The 24,535-nt window shown below is 41.6% G+C and overlaps 1 protein-coding gene across 3 annotated transcripts in view; it reads left to right on the top strand.

Moving 5' to 3' along the window:
* Window positions 1-24,535, top strand: part of TRHDE (thyrotropin releasing hormone degrading enzyme) — a 450,694-nt gene that overhangs the window by 402,799 nt on the left and 23,360 nt on the right. For all 3 annotated transcript variants that reach the window (XM_060245085.1, XM_060245086.1, XM_060245084.1), the window contains 3 exons: window positions 3,293-3,440; window positions 7,181-7,290; window positions 8,552-8,659. In XM_060245085.1, coding sequence (XP_060101068.1) covers window positions 3,293-3,440; window positions 7,181-7,290; window positions 8,552-8,659 — 366 coding nt within the window. The remainder of the gene's footprint in view (window positions 1-3,292; window positions 3,441-7,180; window positions 7,291-8,551; window positions 8,660-24,535) is intronic.

Consider the following 24,535-nt stretch of genomic DNA (forward strand, 5'->3'; position numbering starts at 1 on the left):
TAAAACGCACTAGAATTAATGAAACTGGCCATTGATTTTTGTGCTCTTGTCTTCTTCCATTCTCCATGGCTCCACGTATTCCTAAAGGAAACTGATACTGCAGAAAGAGGAGTCCCCAAAACAGTACAAATACTCTGACTTTTTTCTGAGGGATATTCTCACTTGGCACAGCTCACATTAAAGAGAAGAACAAAGTTGGAGTCCAGTAACCTTTAAATCCAACAAAGTTTTATTCAGAATGTAAGCTTTTCGAAGTGTGCATGCACATGAAAGCGTACATTCTGAATAAAACTTTGTTGATCTTAAAGGTGCTACTGGATTCCAGCATTGTTCTATTGCTTCAGACCAGCACAGCTCCCCACCTGGATCTATTAAAGAGAAGAGAAATAACAAAAGGGCCCAGGTAGGAAAAGATATGGAACAGAGGAGATGAGAATTAATTCAGTCAGTTAAGGATTAACTGACTCAGATGCAGATTGTTCAGTTGCTTCTCTTTCTCGGTTTCTTCCAAGGCAATCTGGTAGAAAACATCTGGAAGGTGTTCCCTTATAACTTCTACGGGAAAAGGACTACAGATTTTTTTTTTTTTAAAAAAAGCACCTGGAAGCTGGGAATTCAGAAAGGAGTTTTTGCTCTCTCTCCCTTAACCTGTCTGCCTTTAGAGTCAATTAGTGACTTTTGGTTTAGCATAAGCCATAGTTTACCATTAAACCCAGATAATGATTTGCTCTAAAATGCAGAGCTTTTTTCCTGGGGGAACATGACCAAATGGAGTTCTGGAACCTCTTTGTGTTAACAAAATTCTCAAAAAAATATTCAAAAGTTCATGAGGGACACCCATGTATTTCTCCTTCATTTCCCTCTTGAGAGTTCCAGCACCTCTTTTTCCAGGGGCAGGAAGGAATCCTGATTAAAAGCAACACCATTGATTGTGCAGTGCCTCAGAAAAGGAGGGAGGAGGAGAAGGTGATTATAGACATGGGTCTAATTTTTGTAATGCCAAACCATTGCTTGCCTTTACATTTGAACTAATAGTTGTATTATTGCCTGTGTTGACCTCACAGTGGTGTCCTAGCAATACAGGCAAAGCAAGAAAGCTTTTGATTATTGCATGTAATCAGCAGTTTGTCTTGCACACTAGTGTTTTCTTATAGAGCATTATATAAAAGATAGATTGGGGAAATTAAATATGGGACTACCTATCAGTACAACAGATTTTCTAAGCACCAGCTAACCCTTCTGGTTTCCTCACTGAAAATACTGGCTTTACTTCATATGCAAGCAGGGCCGGCTTGCCCACTAGGCAAACTAGGCAGTTGCCTAGGGCGCCGGGAGGAGGTGGGTGCTAAATTGGGCTCCCCCCCCGGTGCCCATGACAACCACCTAGTTTGCTTGCCTGCCTGCCTACCTCCCCCTGCCCCCTCCCTTCCCTTGCGCTTCGCCCCCCCCCCAAGCGCAATCAGAGGAGCGTTCTGAGGCTGGGGCCTACCAGCTTCAATGCAGCCGGCATGGCATCTAATCCTTGGAAGCGCATACAGGAGAAGGCTTCACTCCCCCTCACTTCTGGTTCCAGGAAGGAGGGGGGAGAAGCCTTCTTCCATGCGCGCTTCAAAGGATTCGATGGCATGCCACCTGCATCAAAGCCGGTAGGGCCCAGCCTTAGCATGGTGCAGCACGCTCTGATGGGGGGGGGGGGGTAACAGAGTGTGGTGCTGCATTGCAGCACTGTGGAGAAAGGGTGGCAGGGGGTGGCGGGCAGGGAGCCTGCCTGGGGCACCACGTGCCCTAGAGCTGGTGCTGTATGCAAAACTTTTAAGAGTATTTACTGAATTATAGGTTTGGAACATCACCTGGATTTAAATGGGAAAGAAAAAAAGCAATGTTTCTTCATTGCTCAGTGCTTTCATTTAAGATAGTAACATAAGAACACAAGAAAAACTGTGTGCGACCTGACTAGTCCAGCATCCTCTTTTGCACAGTGACTTACCAAAAATCCCAGAAGGCCTACAAGGAGGACATGAAAGGAGAAGAAGAAGAAAAAAAGATATTGTATTTATACCCCACCCTCCACTCTGAATCTCAGAGCAGCTTACAATCTCTTTTACCTCTCCCACCCCCCCAACAGACACCCTGTGAGGTAGGTGGGGCTGAGCTTTTTCAGAAGCTACCCTTTCAAGGACAGCTCTGTGATAACTATGGCTGACCCAGGGCAATTCCAGCAGCTGCATGTGGAGGAGTGGAGAATCAAACCCAGTTCTCTCAGATAAGAGTCCATGCACTTAATCACTACACCAAACTGGCTCTTTACTGCCTGCCCTGTAGTTGTCTCCAGAACTGATGTTCAGAGGTTTACTGCCTTTAAGAATAGAGACTCTATTTAGTCATCAAGTCTAAATGGCCACTGATGTCCCTACACTCCATGAATTTGTATAGTCCTCTTCTGAAGCAGATAAAGATAGTGGTTGTCACCACATCTCTGAGATTCAATGTGAATGAAGAAACACCTCCTTTTGTCTGTCCTCAGTCTACTGCCCACAGATGAGGAAAATCCGTTATCTCTATACACTTTCTCCATCCCATATAAACCCCTACTATGTCTTAGAAATCTTTAGAACAAAAAACCAAAAATTCCTTAGCTTTTAGTTGGAGGAAGGATGCTCTAACCCTTTGATCATTTTAGTTGTCATTTTTGCACCTTTTCATAACTGCAGTATCCTTGTTGAGATGCAGCAATCATAACTGTACCAGCACCATACAAGGGTATTATGATACTGGCTGTTTTGTTCCAAGATAATCCTTAGTGTAATATTTGCATTTTTTATCTGTGATGTGCCTTGAATTGACATGCTCATTGAACTATTTTCCATGACCCCAAGGTCTTCTTCCTGGTCTGCCACCCAGTTCTTCTTTGTTATCCATGACTTGTAGAAAAATTCTGCAGTGCACAGTGCTTATGAACAGTTACTTTCTGTTATCTATCTTTTTTAAAAAAATTCCATGCAAAACTTCTTTTATTTCTTCTATAAAACTTTGTAGCTCTTAGAATTCATTTAAACTTGTCAACGTTAATTCTTTCAAATTACAGATATTGTTATGATGTATAAGCTCTTTTAAAAGGCATTCAGCAATGCAGTTTTTTAAAAGCATATTGGTTTTATTTCATGATGTGATTAAGTAATAATGTTTTGTGCCTTGTATGCATGTAAGGGAAAGCCTACATAACTTCCTATTGTCATTAGTATCTTTTTTTTTTGCTGTGTGGTAATTAACTGTACCTTCATTGATTACACAGAGCTGGCTATTTGCCTCAGAATATTCCACTGGAGATTATAAAATACCTATCTAAGGAAAAGGAATTTCTGCCTTGGCATGCTGCCAGCCAAGCTCTTTATCCTCTAGATAAATTGCTGGACCGCACTGAAAACTACAACATCTTCAATGTAAGGATATATGCATATATATTGCTTTCCTGTTGTTATGCTCACTGGGAAAATTCTTTAACTATGATCAAAGTATGTTCCAAATACAGTATTGCCTTTGTGCAATATTCCACAAGTACATGTATAATGACTCAGTTCAGACATAACATGGAGTCCCAAACCCAGCAAAACCTAGACAAACCTGCATATTCCACTGAAACAGATGAAGTACATTAAATAATTTTTTTTCTGAACAAAGACCCAACCAGTGAGGCCTATGAATGTTATGAAAGAGGGTCTTCATTGCAGGAAACACTGGGAGTTTGCTTTCCCAACACTCAGCCCCTCCCCTCCATCCACTTTCTTTTGTAACAAATATGAAAAACATATACTTGCTTTTTTCCCTCAGGGATTCATGGAAAGAACTTGGCATGTTCCTGTTTATTTAAGAGTGGAGGCTGCTCATGGCACCTGTTGCAAGGCTAGCTCAGAGTGAAGGATGGGGAAAGACTTGGTGAAAGTGAGAGCTGGCTAGAGGCAAGAGCAATTACATTTTTGAACCACTCTTGCCAGGTTACTCTGTAGTAGGGGTGTGTGCTTGACATAAACTGAGCTAAAAAAAAACCCCATTGAATACCTTGTCAGTATTTATCAGGTATTTCTTAGCTGATCACTGAGGGGGCTCATGATTCAACTACCCAAAAAATGGCTGTCCTAAAAATCCCAAAAATATTTGGGATTTTTCAAGACCACTGGATAGCTGAAGTTCTGGGTGAACTCACCAATAAGGCATTTAAAGTGGCTGGAAGCATTTTAAATGCTTTTCCTCCTTTCCATTGGAAACAATGGAGGTGTCTCTGTTGATTTAAAGTGCACAGCAGAGCCTGTGGGGAGAATCCTTGACTGGGGCTGGCTCCTCTTTGCAGCTCAGTTTCAACCAAATTGTAAAGAGGAGCTACCCCAAGATCCAGCTCCCTTTAAATGCTTTTTCCCCCTTGCCTTTTGCAAGCCACACTACAAATGAACTCCAAAGCAGCAAGTTCACCCAGAAGACTGCCAGGTGAACTTACCACTTTGGAGTTCACTAATGGCACAGCTTGCACCTTCTTCTGGGGTCCATAGAATTGGATCCCCTGGTCCAATCTTTTTGAAAATTGGGGAGGGGGCTTTTTGAGGAGAAGCACCAGCAGCTTCACTGCAAATTTGGTGCCTCTGCCTCAAAAAACATCCCCCCCGAGTCCCAGATAGTGCCAGATTGATTTTCCAGTATAGCCTACGGGGAAATATGGAAAACTCCAAAAATCCAAGCCTGAAAAACCTGGCTCAGTTCTGTGTTTGAAGTACCCTAGTCAGTGTGGTAGCTTAGGTTTGAATGACCAATTAACTATGGTTAATTAAATTAAACCATATTTTCACATCATGGGTTTCATATTATGGCACTGTTTTAAAAATCTGACTAAACATGCACTTCTAGTGCAGAAGAGGGGTAGCCACACAGTAACTAAAAATGCAGTAAGTAATGTTTATCTTTCTTGTTTCACTAAATTATCCAGCGGGCATCATAATCATTCCCTAAGGAATAATTACAATTGTCTGGAGAAAGAATTGCCTTTTCCCATATGGAGAGGGACACAGTTTCAGAAGAGATGTACAACAGACTAAGTGCAACAAATGGGAAAAATTGACATTTCTTATACAGTATGCTGATTATGTGGAAACACCATCTAGAAATTTACTTTGGGCATGATGGATACTCCCTTTTAAGTCGAATTGATTTTAATGGAAATTCTAAATACATTCTTAAATCTTTCCCACTGAAAAGCAGCACACTTACCTGGAAGTAAATTTCACTGAATGAAGGACTTACTTCTGATCAAATAGGAATAGGTTTTCACTATTGTCTACTATAAAGTGTAACTGGGTTGTAACCTTTGGTTTGGGGGATCTTCTTTGTGGTAATTATAAACTTTGGCTTGAATAGTAATATTTGATGTATGCTTCTTTTCCTGTTTTGCATCTATTCTGCGTTAGCCTGCTGTGGGGGGGGGGTGGATTGAAATTTTAGTAAATAAGAATTCTAAAAGTTTTGCTGGGTGATTCTTTATTACTTTTTCTTGTTCCCAAGATTTCATGCAACAGCTTACAACAAAGACATTAATTTTTAGTCTCCAGAATAACTTACCTGCTAAAGAAAGGTACTCTATGTATCTCCTGTCATGTTGTCATAACATGCAACTGAATATGCTACTGTGTAAATAGAAGTTATTCATTTTTATATTATGTTAATATAATCTGGAAATACATTTTAAGGCGGCATTTATGCATCTTTAAAAAACCAGAAAAATCTGGCAGTAAGAAATTTACAATATGACTGTAGTGACAGAGACATACAATTCAACTTGATACAGAAAGTAAAGACCCCTAGTGTGTATGGGTCAAAAGTAAAGATCTTGTTACCCAGCCTGCAACTTTGCTTTTAAAAATGCCAACAACCAAAAGGACTTTGAAATACAGATCTCATTAAATTGTCCAGTCTTGGAATGCAGCTCACATTATTCAATATTATTATATCAACTGGCTGTGCCTGTGTAATGATTTTGCCATACCTCTGCATATGAAGACAGCTAAGCCTATCAATTTTATCTCTGTGTGTGGCCTAAATGTGTCACTTATAAAAGTTTAATGATGGACATTACTCAAACATGCATTTTTAAGACTAAAGTAGCCTTGCCAAGGTAAATACTAGTCTGTCAGAAGAACCAGCGTGTTATCATACCCGTGCCAAGTATACATTTCATGTTTTAAAACAAGATCCAGTTAACATTAAGCACTTCCAAGCCCCATATATTCCAAAGAGACCATTGAATTCATGCTTACCTTCTCCTATTGAAATCAGTGGAATTTTAACAGTGCTGAACCCAAGGCTATGCTCTTTATTTGAGTTCAAATTTTAATTTATATGACAATCATATATGCACATTGTATGTGAACTTCTCCAGACTCATCTATCATCTGAGTCTGCTTGCAGGAAGTGCAGGATACAAATCCAAAAAAATAAATACTGGTGGCCAAACAGTGGAATGCAAGCTACAAGATTCATGGAGGACAGAGAGTGAATAATAATAATAATACTTTTTATTTATATCCCGCCCTCCCCGCCAGGGCAGGCTCAGGGCGGCTTACAACATAAAAATACAATATACATCAACAGTTATACTTATAAAATCATCATTAAAGACAATTTACAAGAGTGGGTGCCTAAAATTCTGGTTAGAGTACAAGCAGATCTGTTGACCACCCCTTCTCCTCCTGCACTGTGGTTCCTCTTTGCCACCTTACTAGATCAGACAGAAAACACCATCAATACATTGGAGAAGCTGGCTTTCATGTGTAGTGTGTCCTACAACAAGGGTGTACTGAGGCCAAAGTTGGAATTTGATCCAGGTCATTTGTCATTTTAAAAAATTGAGTCATTATTTAATATCAGAATACCTATTTACACTAGAAAATCATACTTGTTTCAGTTGGATTCAATGGTCCTTATTTTAGATTGCCATTTTAGTCTTTGGACCTAATTTGTTGCACACTAGCCAAAAAAACCCTAGCCATTACTGATCATAAAGTTTTGCATAGAAATATTCCAGTTCATGACTGGAAGTATATTTTAAGTTGTTATGATTTTAATAATATTGTTAATTCTATGGAGAATGGTAGTTTAACTATCAAAGTATTTAATGCAGTTTTTCCCTCCTGTCTCTTAGGAATATATACTAAGACAAGTTGCCTCAACGTATCTGAAGCTTGGTTGGCCAACGAATAATGTGGACAAATCCTTCGTTCAAGCTTCCTACCAAGCTTCCTACCAGCATGAGTAGTTATCCTTTTTTTCCCACTTCAGCAAAGTACTTGTAGTAACTTGAATTTTAGAAACATAATTTGCACTTCAACAGTGTCAGTTTATTTGTTGGGGGTATGTTTGTGGTGGTGGGGAGATAAAATTCAGCCAAGATCACTAATTTTCATGAAAGAATGTTAAGGACTTTTTAACCTCGTGAAATACGAAGTGCAGTTGGATTGTGCCTTAATTTTTCTTAATTCATATTGGGGCTGCACTGTTAAGACATTTCTATCTTTTCATAGAATTGGGGGGGGGGGAGACTACGTTTAATATATTGTTCATTTCCCTTTGGAGACTGAATAGCTCTACATATTTGTAAATGAAAACTGCACACAGTATAGAATTTTAAATGTAGTTAATAGGAATACTAATAAAAGCCCTTCAAAACTAACTCTTCATGCATTTGAAATGGGGGGTGTTACATTGTACAGGCATGTTCATTGTTTCATTGGCAACAAAAATTAAAACATTACATTCTGGAGAAGCCATTTATTAAATTTTAAATATATTTATAAATCTCAAAGGAATATACTTCCTTTTTTGCAAGTGAAATCCATTCCAGAATTCTTAAAATCCTCATTTCTTACCAGAAGATAACCAGAGTCATAGTGGAACCATAGTATAATAACAGAATAGATCAGAGGAAACTGTAAGAGCCAGTGTGATGCAGTAGTTAGAGTGTTGGCTAGGAGCCCTGGAGATTCCGATTCAAGTCACCATTGAGGTATGAAGCTCTCTGGATAACATCAAGACAGCCATTCTCTCTCAACCTAACCTACCACATGGGGTTGTTGTGAAACAAAGTGGAAAGGGAGAACCATGTTTCCAATTTTGAAGGATTTATGGGTTGGTACCTCACCTTCCCTGCTCCCTCCCCCTGCCTTTTACTCAGAGAAACCCAGTCTGGAATACTGTGGTTGCCTAGCAACAGTCACTGAGGGAATCTGTGTGTTAAAGCTACAGGTGCCCCTTACATCATTTTCAGGATTTTTTTTTTTTTTTTAGAAAAACCCTATTGTTTGTTTGTTATATTTCACATTTTTTTCTGCAAACCTGGGGCCTTTTTCAGGTTTGTAGAAAGATTCATCTTGATTGTTCACAGCTCCAGTCACTGGATTTCAGTACTCATAGATTTGGCCAACTTCATGATTAAATAGATTTTCATCTGGCATTTGAGCACATTTATTTATTATCATGCCTCTAATGTTTTTTATTTGTGTTTTGGAATAACCAGAGAGTTACGCCGTGAAGTCATTATGCTGGCTTGTAGCTTTGGCAATAAGCACTGCCACCAGCAGGCTGCAACTCTAATCTCAGACTGGATTTCCAGCAATCGAAACAGGTAAAAGAAGAAGGATTTTTAATTTTTTTTAAAAAAAAGAATAGCTGCATATTGTGACTTTGGAATTCTGTGGGAGAAAGGTAAATATTGAATTTTACAAGCATGAAGCTGAAGAGATGGAGAGTGATATGTACAATGCAGCTTTCGGTACCCACCCCCCAAAATCATACTTCTTTGGATCAGTGGACTTGAGGGAACAGTGTAGGGAACAAACTGGAAGTCTGCTGCAGAAGGAGAGAATCAGCAAAGTTCATTCTGCCCTCTACAAAATAGAAATTATGTACCATCTGAGGAGTTGCTGAATGACACAATTCTATCCAAGCTTGTGCAATCCAAACTCTAATCATCACAGAGAAGTGTAGCTATCTCCACAAAACAGTAACACATTTTTTTCCAGCAACTTTAGATTGGACTTTCACCATTTGGTCTTTAAAAACACAAATATAGAAGACACAAATGTAGAATCCTCGAGATTGCTGAACAGAATTTGAGTCCAATAACACCTTTAAGTACCAACAAAATTTTCCAGGGTATAAGCTTTTGTAAGTCAGGTAACATCTGTACCTGACAAACTGAGCTTTAACTCAAAAAGCATGGATTTGAATTTTGTACTGCTATGACAAATCTGTGACTATCTGTCTTGAGATTGTTGTGTGTTCATGAAGACTGATTTCGCACTAGGGCTTGTTCCAGGTGGAAAGCTCTTTTGCCCCCAGCGTTTCTCTCGGTTTTTGCACAAGCTGCCCTGGAGCTGCAAGTTGGTGCGACACTTTTCCATGGCAAGCAAAAACCACTTGAAAGAGGATCACACTTGCTGCAGAACAGCAGTAGGCCAACTTGCAGCTCCGGGGCAGCTTGTGCGAAAATGGAGAGAAGCACTGGGAGCAAAAGGGCTCTCCACCTAGAACAAGCCTAGTGCGAAATCAGTCAGAGTTTCCGCAGTTGAGAGTGAAAATGTAATTTACTTTCAGTCTTCAAGAATCTAAGGTAAAGATGCATTTTTGAAGGGGCATTCAGGAAACATTTAAATGCTTCATTGCATGTGAAGAGGTTTGACTGAGTGACCTTTAAGTAGATCTTTTCATGTGATATCTTCCTGTAGTTTTGCTTATATAGTTCTGTTGGAGATGAAAAATACTGAGATTGGAGAAGGGAAGGAGATACTAGTAGTTTTCTTTTGTATGTTTCCAGCAAGTTATGGCAGGTTCAATATTAATGAACATGTGTCATGCCCTGTGCAGTTTGATTTTCATGTATTTATTCTGTGTAGATTATTTTATGAAGTAGTGTTGACTATGTGTGGGTTAAGGAATCATCCATCCATGGTTGGTTTTCTTTTAGCATTAGTGGAGTGTATCTCTAAAAGGGTTAAAAATTTCCTACTATCTAGAACATTTCTCTTACTAAACGCACATATATCAAAAAAGCTAAACCAATGTTGAATGAAAGAGGCATCCATGTTCCTAAAATAAGATTATTGCATCAGTGAACTAAAATAAGAAAAAGGAGAATAGTATGTAGGTACCTTATAATTGCTTCTTCTTTTTTCTACACATCAGAGTAGTGACAGCATGAATTGCAGATATTGTAGAAAGCATGAGTATAAACCTGTGGTGGCATCATTGTGCTGAGACCAATGGAAATCTTTGAAACCTAGATCACTAAATGAAAACTAGAAAAACTCATTTAAAATAAATATATGCAGCCATTTAAATATATATTGTGAATTTAAATGCAATTGCTGAAATTCATCTATAATCCTGTGCTGTGGAAGCAAGTGCTTTCAAAAAATTAAGATATTTGCTGCAGCCCTTTCATGTGTGAAGAAATACATTACTCACACTCCTTACTTATGACAGCATAGTGGCTAAGCCTAAAAAATTAAAAGAATTGTCATACAGTCTGCTTGAGCCTGAGAATCAGCCTTATTAGCCTCTTTAACCTTCACAATGCATCAGTTTTGAAAGCAAATTGTGCTTTAACACATATTATTCCTTGCAGAGTTTCTTATAGAGATACGTCCACTACATTTGTATTCTGAGCTATAAACCTAAAAGAAAGAACAGTAGGAGAAGAATATTTTGTAAGTTTCCCAACTACGATACCAAAATAAAATGCTGAGTTGTAGGGCATCTACTGTAATACCTGAATCATTCAAGCATTACTTGGGTGGTGGTGTTACTTTTGAAAACCTTTTATTTGTAGTTAGGGCTTAACACATTTGTGGTAGCATATGAGTGTTTTCTACACATGCTGTATGGTTAATCCCAGTACAGTTGGGCTCTATGATGTTGCAGCGTAGCATGGTGTACAATACACTGGCTTATGTAGCAAGCTGATTCAAATCTTGCAATCAACTTTTAGAAGCCTCAGTCATATCCAAGTGTTTGCAGTCATGCCTCTGAAATAGTTGTGGGATAAACTGCTAATGATGAACTTAAGAAACGTACGGTACTTCGTGGAAATAGATTTGTTACTCTGATTACTTTGTCTCTAGCACACAGTATCCAGAAATGTTCAATTATAAATCTGGAGATCGTAGCAGTTTTTGCATGAATTTATGTAGTTCTTTTAAAAAGCCATTGATACCTATAAAATCTAGTGATGCCTATCAAAACATCCAGTAGGAATAAATTCTAACTATCCTTTGCATGAATAAAAATGGTGGGATTGTTGGTGCTGTTGACATACCACACAATTTTTCCATCCACATTTATTTTGTTTAATGATTGGTAGTTTAAATAAAAATAACAAGCATTAAATCACAAAGATGTTACTTCAATGTACTTCTCATCCTTTATGGCTGAAGGAACACTTGTACTGCCTGCCATGCTTCCACCGACCTCCGTGTAATAACTTCCCCTGGGACCCACAGAAGAGACTGAATGCCTGGTTTTGCTTTCTCCCTCCCAGTTTCTATAGTATGAAAAGGGAGAATTCAGACCATTAAAAGCAGTTTGAGTAATATACATTGAGTAGTATAAGATCTTTAATTACTTCCCCAAATATCTGGTATGCTGGCATAATTAATATGTGTAATCTTCAGTTAGTTATTTGGTTTAGAGAGCACAGGTCTTTGTGACTAGTTTGTATATAGGCTATCCTTCTGTGGGAAAAAGAGTGAATTTCTTTATCCTTTTAAGCTGTGGTGTTCTCTGTCTATTACATTCTTTATCTTGCCCTTACTCCAAGACAGCATATATGGTTCTCTCTTTCTGTTTCATTCTCATAGCAAATCTGGAAAATGGAGCCATTTGTAAAAAAAAAGCAAATGTACATTTACTTTGAAACAGTTTAAGCACCTTGTTATTGGCAACATGGGGATGTAGGTAAGAGAGAACTGTACCCAGTTGAAATGACAGCATTGAACAAACAACCAGACTCCAGAATAAAGACATATCACATTGCAAATTATGTTAGATTCAGATTCACTGTAAGTAATCCAAAGAAATAGATGTTACTTGCTGAAGGACAAAAAAACACAAAAAAAATCTTTACTTTTAATATATTTTAGTGCATTTGAAGATATTGGCTTCTTTGGCTTTTTATTATTTATAGTTTGCAAGTTTATGTTTATATTTAATACTTTAATTGTTGTATGATACTCTGAGTACTTAGCAGAAGGGTAGCATAGAAATCTAGCAAATCATAAATACCGCTAATGATGCTGTTAGTTTAGTTGCAGCCTACATATGAGTATTAAATATGGCCAGGGCCAGCATACCTTCAGGATCACTTGTCCCCATATGAGCCCAGCAGGACTTTATGATTGGCAGATCAACATTTCTTGGTGGTTCCTGGCCCCACGGCCATCCAACTTGCCTCAACTAGGGCGAGGGCCTTCTAGCCCTGGCCCCTGCCTAGTGGAATGAGCTTCCATTCGCGATCAGGGCCTGTGGGATCCTCTGTAGTTCCACAGGGCCTGTAAAATGGAGCTCTTCTACCAGGCTTTTAGTTGAGGCTACAGGCATCTCCTTCTATTAAGCTGCCCCCCCCCCCTCCCCAGCAACCGCAGGGATCTGGCTGACCAACTGGATTAAATTTGGTCATAACTGTTGAGGCACTGACTTGTTCTGTGAGTATTTTAGGTGTTTTTAAACTGTAAATTTTATTGTTGTTTTAATATTGGAACTGTGATGGATCCTGTCCTGAGCCTGCTTTTGCAGGAAGGGTAGGATATAAATCCAATAACAATAAAATAAATACTGGACACATATACCAATAGTGGACTTTTACTTTTTTTGCCTTCTAACAGTTTCCCAAATGCATTTGGTCAGCACAGTGCTGCACTACTGGACATTGGTGTGAGCTAGCTGGACAAATGTCTTATATTCTTAAAGACTGATCCAAGTACAGAAATAAATCTGTTTTGGAGCAGGCAAATTCTATGTATAGTGGTTTTCTGTTAGTGATTGGAAATGGACAAATAGCTTTGTTTGTTCAGATAAACCTGAGTTTCAGTTTGAATGCAATCTTTGCCCATACTTAGAAACCAAATAAAATCATCCTTAAGGAAAACTATTTGAATCTAGATATACAGTAAAACAATTCTTTATTCTTGTGCAATGTATATCCTTCAGGATTAATTGACTATTTTAGGAGAAAATGTGGATATATTACCTATGCAGGTATAAATATAACAATACTATTTTAGTAGAAATTAGGTATTGAAATTAGTTATTTAACAAGCCATTACAACAATGGAATGGAATCTTATGGTCAAATCAATAAAGCTGTTTTAGTAGGAAAAGGGTATGTTGAATACAACCTAATCAATGGTTTAGTGTTGTGAAAAAAGACCCAGTCTGTGCATTCAGTAGGATTAAGGATTAGTATGATAACAAGTAAATGCAAACTTTATTGTTTAGGCATGAAGAATCCAGTTTGCTTTCTTGGATTTTTAGCTAAGTAAGGAAAGCAAATGGCAGGTAAAATTCATTTGCTTTTATATTTATTTGAATACTTTATGAGTGTCTAAAATTGTTTTTTTATCTCTCCTCCCAGGACTTGGCTACAGTGACCCATGCAATGGTCACTTCCAGGTTAGATTACTGTAAATCACTTTACACAGGCTTACCCTTGAATCTGATCTGGGAACTCCAGCCAGGGCCAGTTTCAGGGCATCTGGCACACGAGGCAAGGCTCCACCCCACTATCCTGCCACCCCCTGCCCTGCTACCTGCATCTTTCCTCCCTCGCCCCCAGTGAGGGTGAGCACCATGGCAGTGATGCAGCATGGCTCCTGCACCTCAGAGTGCATGCACAGCCTGGCCACCATCGCTCAGCCTCCCAGATCTGTGCTTTCGGAAGCAATGGCAGCTGGATTGAGCAACAGCAGCCAGGTGGCACTCATGCTCTGAGGTGCAGGAACCGCTTCACTCGCCTGTTTCCCTCACCGAGGAGGGAAGGGCCCAAATCAGCACCCCCACCTCCAGGCTGTGCCCTAGGCAGCTGTCTAGGGTACTTAATGGATGGGCCAGCCCTGACTTCAGCTAGAGCAAAATGCAGTGGCATGCCTGCTGACTGCAACATTTGTGTGGGCACACATTCAGCCAGTATTAAGCCAATTGCACTGGCTACCAATTGAGTACCAGATCTGTTTCAAGGTATTACAAGCTTTAAAGCAAGGGTGTCAAACATGCGGCCTGGGGGCTGAATCAGGCCCCCAGAGGGCTCCTATCAGGCCCCTGATTAACTGGCTTTCATCTGCTTCCTTCTCCCTCTTTCTTGCTTCCTTCTGTGTCACAGCTTGCTTTGCCAGGCTTGCTCAGTTGCAAAGAAGCTACAGAGCAAAGTCTCTATTTTCTCCATTGGCTGAGACTCCTCCCTTGGCGAAGAAGTGGGGGGATAGCTTGCTTCAAAGGAAGCTCTGGCTGTTTCCTTTCATCGCTAGGGGACCAGGAGGGGGAAGATCTTAAGCCAATAGATAGAAGAGAGGCTTGGCTCAGTAGCTGTGCTGTGCAACTGAGAGAGCATGGATTGCATGGGAGAAATACAAAGAAAGTGTCTTTAAGACCAAGTGCTAATGTTTTAAGCATGTTTTATTTTAAGTTTTTAAAAAAGTTTGTGTCCTTTATATTATTTATTTATATTTCTGCTACCTGGCTTTATATTTTATGACACTCATGGCCAGCCTGACAAGGTCTCATTTATGTCCGATCCATCCCTCATAACAAATGAGTTCAACACCCCTGCTTTAAAGCCTTATATCTAAGGGACCACCTTTCCCCATAAACTCTTCAGAGAGCCTTGTGTTCAGCTGATCACCATCTCCTGGTTGTCCCCAGCCCAAAGAAAGTCTGCATAGCCTCCACCAGTGCCGGGCTTTTTCTGCCCTGGCCCCTGTCTGGTGGAACATGCTCCCACTCAAGATCAGTGCCCTGCAAGACTTATTTCAGTTTCTCAGGGACTGTAAAATGGAGCTGTTCTACCAGGTCTTTGGCTGAGGTGGTGGACGCCCAACCATTTGTCCTCCCTTGCTGAAACCTGCCCTGTTATATCTGTCCATTCCATCTTTGTTCTGTTATCCAGTTAGCATTGGTAAAACTATACAAGTGAACATATTGCTTTGCTTTTTTTAATGTTTTAAATAATGTATTGTACTGTTGAAATTGATTTTAATGGTTTGTAACTTCTTTGTTGTTAGCCACCCTGAACCCACTTAATTGAACAAATAAATAAAAACCAGTTTAATCACACACCCAAGGACTAGAAGAGTCATAGCCCAAATTATGCACTGAAGCTTAAAGGTGTCATTCCAAATCTGATAGATACTTCTGTGATCATTTTGATGTGCCTCTAGCTGAAAGCACATAAAACCAAGATGTAATATTCCAGAATTGTCTATAGAATAACAATCAAGTGCAAACTCTCCACCCGCACAGGCCAAAGATGGGATGTAAAAAATGAAACACTCTAAATCCTTTTTTTAAAAGGATCCTTTAAAAGAAAAGGCTAATCTTCTTCGTGATCTCTGTGCTTCACACTGATGGGATATAGTGCACCTGTGCCAGTTCCGATCAGTACTTCAAAGCCTATGTAGAAGGATTTCCGCACCCCTCCCAATGGTCATGCGCGCGGGCCCCACTGTGCATGCCCATTAGGACGGGCACGAGGATCCCACCAGTTCTCTTCTGACCATTGCGCGGATCGGTTCCCCTTCCTAGCGTCTCGTCAGTACTCACCAACCTTCATTTTTCTTCGGCATCTTATCGTCTTTTCCTGCAAAACACAAATGAAAAACCCTTCTGGCACAGGGTAAGGACTATTTACCCCGGGTGCACAATCCCCATTGGGGGGGAATCCCTCCTTCCCACCCTGTCCCTCTGGGGCAGTGTGGTAAACCATCACTGCATAGGAAAATCTTGGGGGTTCTTTAAGAGTTGCAAGTGGTGCGGCAGTAAAATTCCCCTACTGGACAGAAACGAACTCTGCTTGTTGTGCTACTTGGGAAAGCCCACCGACCAGACTTCTGCACACATTGTGCAAAATTTTCCAAGCAGACATGAAAGAACCATGCTGCAAGACCTAAAACAGCTCTCCTGGAAGCTGCCCTCACTGCGCCTTCCATGGCTTCATCGCAACATGACTCCAGGCTCACCTCCACTTCAACTTCAGTGATGCCCTCGACAACCACTTGATCCAATGCCGAACGGTCAGTGCCGAAACACGCACCCCCATCCCCCAAATCAGAAGCCTCCACTCCTGCTAAAAAATGCAGGGAGGACAAAGAGCGAAAAAAGGATAAGAAGAAATGACACAAAAAAGACTCTACCAAGAGCCCATGTCGTACTCTATTACCCTTGGGGCACATCCCGGCACCAGACTAGATACCTCCACTCCAGCTCCTGCAGTCTCCAATACACCAGCTATCAGGACAAAAGGGCAACACCCAGGGCAACACTTGTCCAATTTCGAAATTGACCTCATTCAGCAATCATCCCACTCTACATTTTAAGGATCAAATACTGACTCACCTGCACAACCCAATCCGGTACTGAGAGAAACTCCCCCGACATTGGAACAACCAGCCAAACCGAGTCTGCAAAAACCAACACTAAAACAGCCAGAGGCTCCAAAACCACCCCCACCCCCACCATGCAGGGATCCACCGCAATGGCCATATATGTAGCCTATGCCTCCTTTCCCGTGGATGCCCCGCTCACATCCAGACTGGAACACCTGCTCCATGATGTCCCACCACTCCAGATATCGGGACCAGGACCACCCAGCACTGAAAAAGCCCAGATGGAATCACACACCTCAAATCCCGCTGCCACTGAAACCTCACACACCTCAAATCCCACTGCCACCGAAACCGACCCCAAAACCGAGAACTCGGTTCTCCAGAACTTTCGGAGAGCGAGACAACATCTTCTGACTCTGATGGTGAATTGAACCAATCAGAACAACCAGACATGGGCACTAAACCCTCCCCCCCCCAGCAACCTTTGAAGGAAGATTCCATCACACCCTCAGAAGATCTCAGTGCCTACAGCAATTTTATCAAATGAATGGAGCAGACCCTCTCGCTGCTGATATCGCAATCGAAATCCAGTATAACAGAAACAGTATTTGACATAGTGCAGAAAGATGCTTACACACTGATATCCCTTCCAATGACCTTGGTGCTCCTGCAGGCTGCTAAAGCACCATGGAACAAACTGAACTTGACACTGGTCTCCTCGAGAAGGATCGACCATATGTGTAAGATCCAAGAAACGGAATCAGGCTTACTCTTTAACCACCATAAACCAAACTCAGTTGTAATTACGTCCTCCTCCAAAAGCAAGAAGATGCACTCCTCGCCACCTGATAAGGAGGGTAAGAAGTTAGACAATATGGGTAAGAAGTTTTATGCAGCCGGGGCCTTGGGCATAAAGACATCCAACTATGCAGCATGCATGAGTCGATATCAGTATGCTCTGTGGGGAAAAACTGCACAATTCACTTCCGTGATACCAAAAGATAAACGTCAAGAATTCAAACATCTTCTTAAGGAGGGGATGCTAGTAGCCAAACATCAGGTGAACATGGCAAAGCACTCCGTGGACATATTTGCCAAGACATCCAGGAACTTAGGAGTCTCAATATCTTCCAGATCCCAGAAACAGAAGTCGTGGTCAAAATCCTGGCCCAAGAAACCTTATTCAAAGTCATCTCTGGAGAGACCATGGTCTCCTCATTCACAACATAGCCAATCTAGATCTGCGTACAGTGCTAAACAGAAGTTCACCCCTACTCAACAGCAGCCTAGACACAAGGGCTCCAAGTCAAACAAGCAGAGCCTTTGACTTCACCCCCTGGACCCCACCTGCATCCCAACCCACCTGCCTTTACCCATACTTACCTGTCTGGCAAAGGATAACATCCAACAAGTAGGTCCTCACAATCATCCAAGAGGGATACCACATAGAATTTATTCAGACTCCTCCTCCTTCCGGCATCATCATCACACCACCAACACCTGTCCTGTTGGAAGAAGTACAAAATCTCATTACCAAAGCAGCAACAGAACCCGTCACAATGCCTGCTCACAACAGTGGCTTCTATTCTAATTATTTTACAGTCCCCAGAAAGGATGGGGGCCTCCACCCCATCATGGACCTCAGAGGACTCAACACATTCATAGTCTACAAAAATTTCCAGAAGGTATCCCTACAGAACATCCTGCCCCTCCTTTGGGAGGATGCCTGGATGGCCACCATAGATCTCAAGGACGCATACTTCCATTTGATCATTCATCCCTCGTCATGCCCTTACCTCCACTTTGCCATTGGGAATCAGCATTTCCAATATACTGCCCTTCCCTTTGGAATTTCCACAGCACCCAGAGTGTTTATGAAGACTATGGTGGTCATCACAGCACACTTGCACCTGCAGGCGATACAAATCTTTCCATACATCAACAACTGGCTGGTTGTCGCAAAATCTCCACTACAGCTACAGGAACATCTACATATCACCATGACACTTCTACAGGACACCTAAAGATGTCCCACCTCATACCATCCACTTGAGTGCAATTCTTCGGGGCGATTCTGGACTCATCTTGCTGCAAAGCTTTCCTGCCACCGGACAGAATCACAGCAATTCAAAACCTCATCCGGACCATCCAACATCAGAACATTGCCACACCGCTCCAGATTCAACGGCTTCTCGGCCTCATGGCATCCACTACCTCAGTCCTACTACATGCACAGCTACACATTCACCCTCTCCAAGTATGGTTCGTACAGGTGTTCAAACCACCCAGACACCCGCAATCCTGCAGGCTCACTATACCTCAGTGTGTCCTGCACTCCCTGGTGTGGTGGGAGTCGAACCACAATTTGGGACAGGGAGCTCCCTTCCAACTTCCAACTCCATCCAAAACCATCACAATGGACACTTCCCTGTGGGGTGAGGAGCCCATCTAGCAGGGATTTGCATAGGGGGCCCTTGGGAACCACACCTTCTAAGGTGCCATATAAACTTTCTGGAACTCCTAGCCATACGATATGCACTCCATTTTTTCCAGCAACTGATTCGAGATCAGGTGGTCTCTGTGCTAACAGACAACGCTATGGCCCTCTATTACTTGAATAAACAGGGGTACAGTCTCACTTCATTTATGCAAACTAGCCATGGACATATGGGAGGACTGCCTAACTTGGCAAGTACACCCAATTGCATCTCATCTCCAAGGCATACAGAATGTGACAGCAGATTCCCTCAGCATGGAGGGAGCACCCTTTCACAAATGGGAGTTGAACTGGCTATATCTTCAACCCCTATTCCAGGAATGGGGTTATCCAGACATAGACATCTTTGCTACCAGGGAGAACAAGAAGTGTCCAGCATTTTGTTGCATAGGGGGCGCAGATCCTCTAGTGCTGAGGGACGGGCTCCTTTACCCCTGGTGCCACAAACATCTATACATGTTTCCTCCACTACCTCTCATGAACAGAGTACTACACAAGGTCATGGAGGAACAACCAGTGGGTATCTTGATCACCCCATGGTGTCTGAGACAACATTGGTTTCCGGCTCTGCTCCACCTATCCAACCAGTCATGGTACCAGTTTTCCCCAGTACCAGACCTTCTTCTAGCACATGGGGGTACAATACTCCATCACAATGTACCCCAGTTGAAGCTAACTGTGTGGAGACTGAACTGGCCCACCTTTCCGCCAGGATATACCATGTCCTCCGAAACTGCCACCGGCCATCCTTTGTTCATTACTGTATGCACTGGGGAGTTCATGCACCTCAGGCAGACCTTACCCTGATCTTTGGTTTTCTACTGTCCCTCACGGACAAAGGATTGAGCCATTCATCCTTAAGGGTATATCTCACAGCTATCAGCAGCACAGGCAGAAGTGGATGGGTTTTCTGTGTTCACACACCCATCCACTAAGAAGTTCCTCAAGAGGCTCATCAGCCTTCTTCCACTGTCACGCTGACCACCATCTGCATGGGACTTACCCCTTGTACTGTCCAAGCAGACAATGAAGCCATTCAAACCCATGGCTACATGTTTGCACCAACTCCTTGAGTGGAAAATGGCTTTCCTGATAGCAGTTACGTCTTCACACAGGGTGGGAGAACTTCAGTCACTATGTTGTGATCCTCCTTATCTTACCTTCACTCCAGATGGGGTAATTCTCACTCCTGACTTGAACTTTTTGCCAAAAGTCATTTCAGAGTTTCACTTATCAGCAGATATCTTCCTGCCCACCTTTTTTCCCACCCCTTCCTTGGACGAGGAGTGGAGGCTACATACCTTGGATGTCCAATGGGCTTTGTCCTTGTACCTTCACAGGACAAGGGAGTTCCATCGCTTTTCCTCTCTCTTCATCTCATATGCAACCAGAACTAGAGGGAACAGGATATTCACACAATGTTTATCCAGGTGGATTGTGGAGACCATTAAACTCTACTTGCTAGCAAAAAAAACCTCTCTTGCATCCTGTTTGCGCACACTCCACAAGAGCACTGGCTGCATCCATGGCCTTCCAAAGAGGAGTCCCACTGGTGGACATCTGCAGAGCTGTCACTTGGGCTATGCCACACACATTCATGAGACATTATGCCCTAGACGTCCATTGCTCTCAAGGAGCTCCAGTTGGATGGACAGTCTTGGAAGCAGTCCACTTATGAGGACCCTCAGTACCTTCCTCCAGGCCTTATATTGTTCGATATTCTCCCATTGGTGTGAAGCACAGAGACCACAAAGAAGATAAACAGGTTGCTTACCTGTAACTGATGATCTTTGAGTGGTCATCCCTGCATTCACACCACCCGCCCTCCTTCGCCACTGCTGTCAGTCCTCCAAGGGTCACAGCGGTTAGAGGGAACTGGTGGGATCCTCGTGCCTGTCCCAGTGGGCATGCACAGTGGGGCCTGCGTGCATGACTGTTGGGAGGGACATGAAAATCCTTCTACATAGGCTTTGAAGTACCAATCGGAACCAGCGCAGGCGCACTATTTCTCATAGGTGTGAATGCACAGATGACCACTCGAAGATCATCAGTTACAGATAAGCAATCTGTTTTTGCATTGACATCTCTTAACCACCATGTGTAACAAATAATTATAATCCATTGCAGGATCTTGCCAACCTGCCTTGTAAAAGGTAAAGGTAGTCCCCTGTGCAAGCACCAGTCATTTCTAACTCTGGGGTGACATTGCATCACAACGTTTTCATGGCAGACTTTTTACAGGGTGGTTTGCCATTGCCTTCCCTAGTCATCTACACTTTACCTACAGCAAGCTGGGTACTCATTTTACCAACCTCAGAAGGATTGAAGGCTGAGTCAACTTTGAGTCAGCTACCTGAACCCAGCTTCCTCCAGGATCAAACTCAGGTCGTGAGCAGAGCTTGGACTGCAGTACTACAGTTTACCACTCTGTGCCACGGGCACATCTCTAATGAGATAGTATATAATGTTACTAAGTAAAATTTAAAATTAAACAACAGAAAATAAAATGGTATCTCACGGATCACTGGATTATTTGTATTCCTAAAGGGCTATAAAAGGCTAAACGGTCTTAAAACTGATTTACCAGTATCAATAAGCTGTAATTCTTTAATGCTGTTCATTGCCATCCAAGCCATCAAGTTAGGGGAAAGGATAGCCCCTTTAGCATCTAAAATTTAATATTGAACAGCTATCTTTCTGTGCAGTAGCACCATAGATTTTAGAGATTGTAGTTATCTTTTAAGCCAATAGATTTAGTCAGAAGATACACTTTAACTATTCTTTGAAACTCTTTAGTAATAAATCGTTAGATGATTTTTAATCTGCTTAAAAAGTAATTACCATAACTGTGCAGTACTGCAAGCAGTTGATGTTTTTATCTAATATGTTACTTAATTCAGTGAGTAAAGCTACAGAATAAAACTATATAATTATTTAGCTGATCTTTCAAAACTCTTATTTTACACCTTCTTTATCTTCCTGTACCAATGCTGGTGAGGTGCTAGCCATAATTTCCTAGCTTTCAACAGCAACACTGGTGGCAAGCAGGTAGCCTCCATTTTTCCTTTTTATCTCATACAAAAAGTAACTGACATTGACCAGCAGGATAAAGATACAGGGTTTTTACATCTGGAATTCACATATAGTAAAAAATGATGGGCTGTGGGAGACACATCACTTTCTGTCAGGTATTTATAATATAAACCCCTTAGTCCCCAGGAGTTGTATTTTTTCTGTGAGATGGGGTTCTCTTAGTACCATAATACTATTGTCACAGCAGAAGATTATGCTTGTACCATGGACAACGACGATTGCAGATTTATACCCCACCCTTCTCTCTGAATCAGAGACTCAGAGTGGCTTACAATTTCCTATATCTTCTCCCCCCACAACAGACACCCTGTGAGGTGGGTGGGGCTGAGAGGACTCTCACAGCAACTGTCCTTTTCAGGCTAACCCAAGGTCATTCCAGCAGGTGCAAGTGGAGAAGTGGGGAATAAAACCCAGTTCTCCCAGATAAGAGTCCGCACACTTAACCACTACACCAAACTAGCAGCTAGAAGAGTCTGTGGTTACAGAAAACTAAGGCAAGATAGCGACATTGATTTCTGTCTAATTATCTGTTATATAGAAAATCATCATAGTCACCATAACATAAATATATTGAGCTACTGATCATCAAAAGTTATCAGAAGCAACGGAATTAGTTTTACATCTTTAATATAGCATAGGTGTGCCACCAGATGGAATCCTTTGCTTAAGCATTAATGCACATGTGCACATGGCACTTGGCCATGCTGAGCACCCAAAGAGTATTTCATCATATGACTATGTGACATTAGAGCAGGGGTCCCCAATATGGTGCCCACGGGTGCCATGATGCCTGCTGATATCTTTCCTGACATGCACCAGGTTCTTTAGAAAGTAGAAGGGGCCAGACGGGGCTTTTATCCAGCAGGGTTTCTGACCGGCCATTGGAGATCTCATTGGCTGTGCAGATCTATACAATGTGGCATTGCCATAACACAAGGATCTTCACTGCATGACTATAAGTAGCTGCATGTATACAAGACAATATTTTAAAATATGTTCATTTTAAAACTCATCCTGTTAAATAGAGCTTCCTGAAATGCTGAAAGAATTACTCTTAAGGCTATGTAAGACCTCACTCTAGGATGGCCAAACAAGTGGTGACTGGAGAAAATGTCTTCAAAAACAACATCACTGGAATCACTACATGGGTGGCTCAGGAGTCACCAGAAGCTCTATGGTAAAATTCACCCACCCACCCCAATTCCTTTGTCCCTACACCCAGTCATCTAGCTGATTGCCAAACTTGGTCTGGCAACCCTACCTGACTCCCTGATATTTTGTGGTTGCCTTTGCCTCCTGCAACAGCCATTTTGCAGCCATTTTGTGGCTGCCTCCACCACCCTGTTTTAGAATTCTCAAGATACTCACAAGCTTTAAAAAGGTTGAGGACTTCTGCATTAGAGGTTAAGCAGACAGGTTAAGAAGACAGGTTATTCAGTTAAGAAGACAGGTTATTTATCATGTATCTAAAGAGAACAAACATGAGAAGGATGCCATGAAATCAGCTGAACTTTGGTGAAATCTATGTTAGAATATTTTGGTATCATCATTGTTTAACAGACATAAGGGGCCCTATATCAGTTCTGCTTATGTTCACATAAACAAACACATACTGCAGTAGAAACAGTTTTCTCATAATTCGTACCCCAAAGTGAATTTAATAAGATGTCTATGTTTTCTTTCTATTCAAACAGGATCCCTGAGGCAGCAAATAGCAACACATTAAAATGTCAACATTAAAACATAAAGACATAAAAGCAATTTTTAAAGTGTATATAAATTATTTAAACACATATAATACCACAACCAGGGAAGAGAGTAACAGTGTGGGATTGCCAGAAAAAAGAGTCTTCACCCACTGGCAGAAGACAACAATAGAGGGAGACAGAAGAATTTCCCTGGGTAGAAAGTTCCAGAGTTTTGGGGCCACCACTGAGAAGGCCTTTTCTTAGGTTGCCACTTTTCTAATGTCAGATGTAAGAATAATCCTAATGGGATAGTCATGTTGGTTTGTTGCCCCCAACATAGCAGGTGTCTTTAAAACCCTCGCCAATGTTTATATTAGTATAAGATTTTGAAATCTAGAGAATATTTTATCATATACATCTAGTGAGTGCTTGCTAGACAGATTATCACCAATTACCACTATGATTAAGTGTCCCTATATTTCTTGACGATATTTAAATTTAAATGATTACGTATCGCTGTATAATAGCCCCTTGACCCTGCTGTTTTCAACATTTTTTTCTTCATAACCTCATTTGTGGGTGTGATATGACTGCCTAGCAAAGACCCCACTACATGCATCTGGCTAAGTGGA

The sequence above is a fragment of the Heteronotia binoei genome, chromosome 8 (genome assembly GCF_032191835.1).
Source record: "Heteronotia binoei isolate CCM8104 ecotype False Entrance Well chromosome 8, APGP_CSIRO_Hbin_v1, whole genome shotgun sequence".
Classification (NCBI taxonomy): Eukaryota; Metazoa; Chordata; class Lepidosauria; order Squamata; family Gekkonidae; genus Heteronotia; species Heteronotia binoei.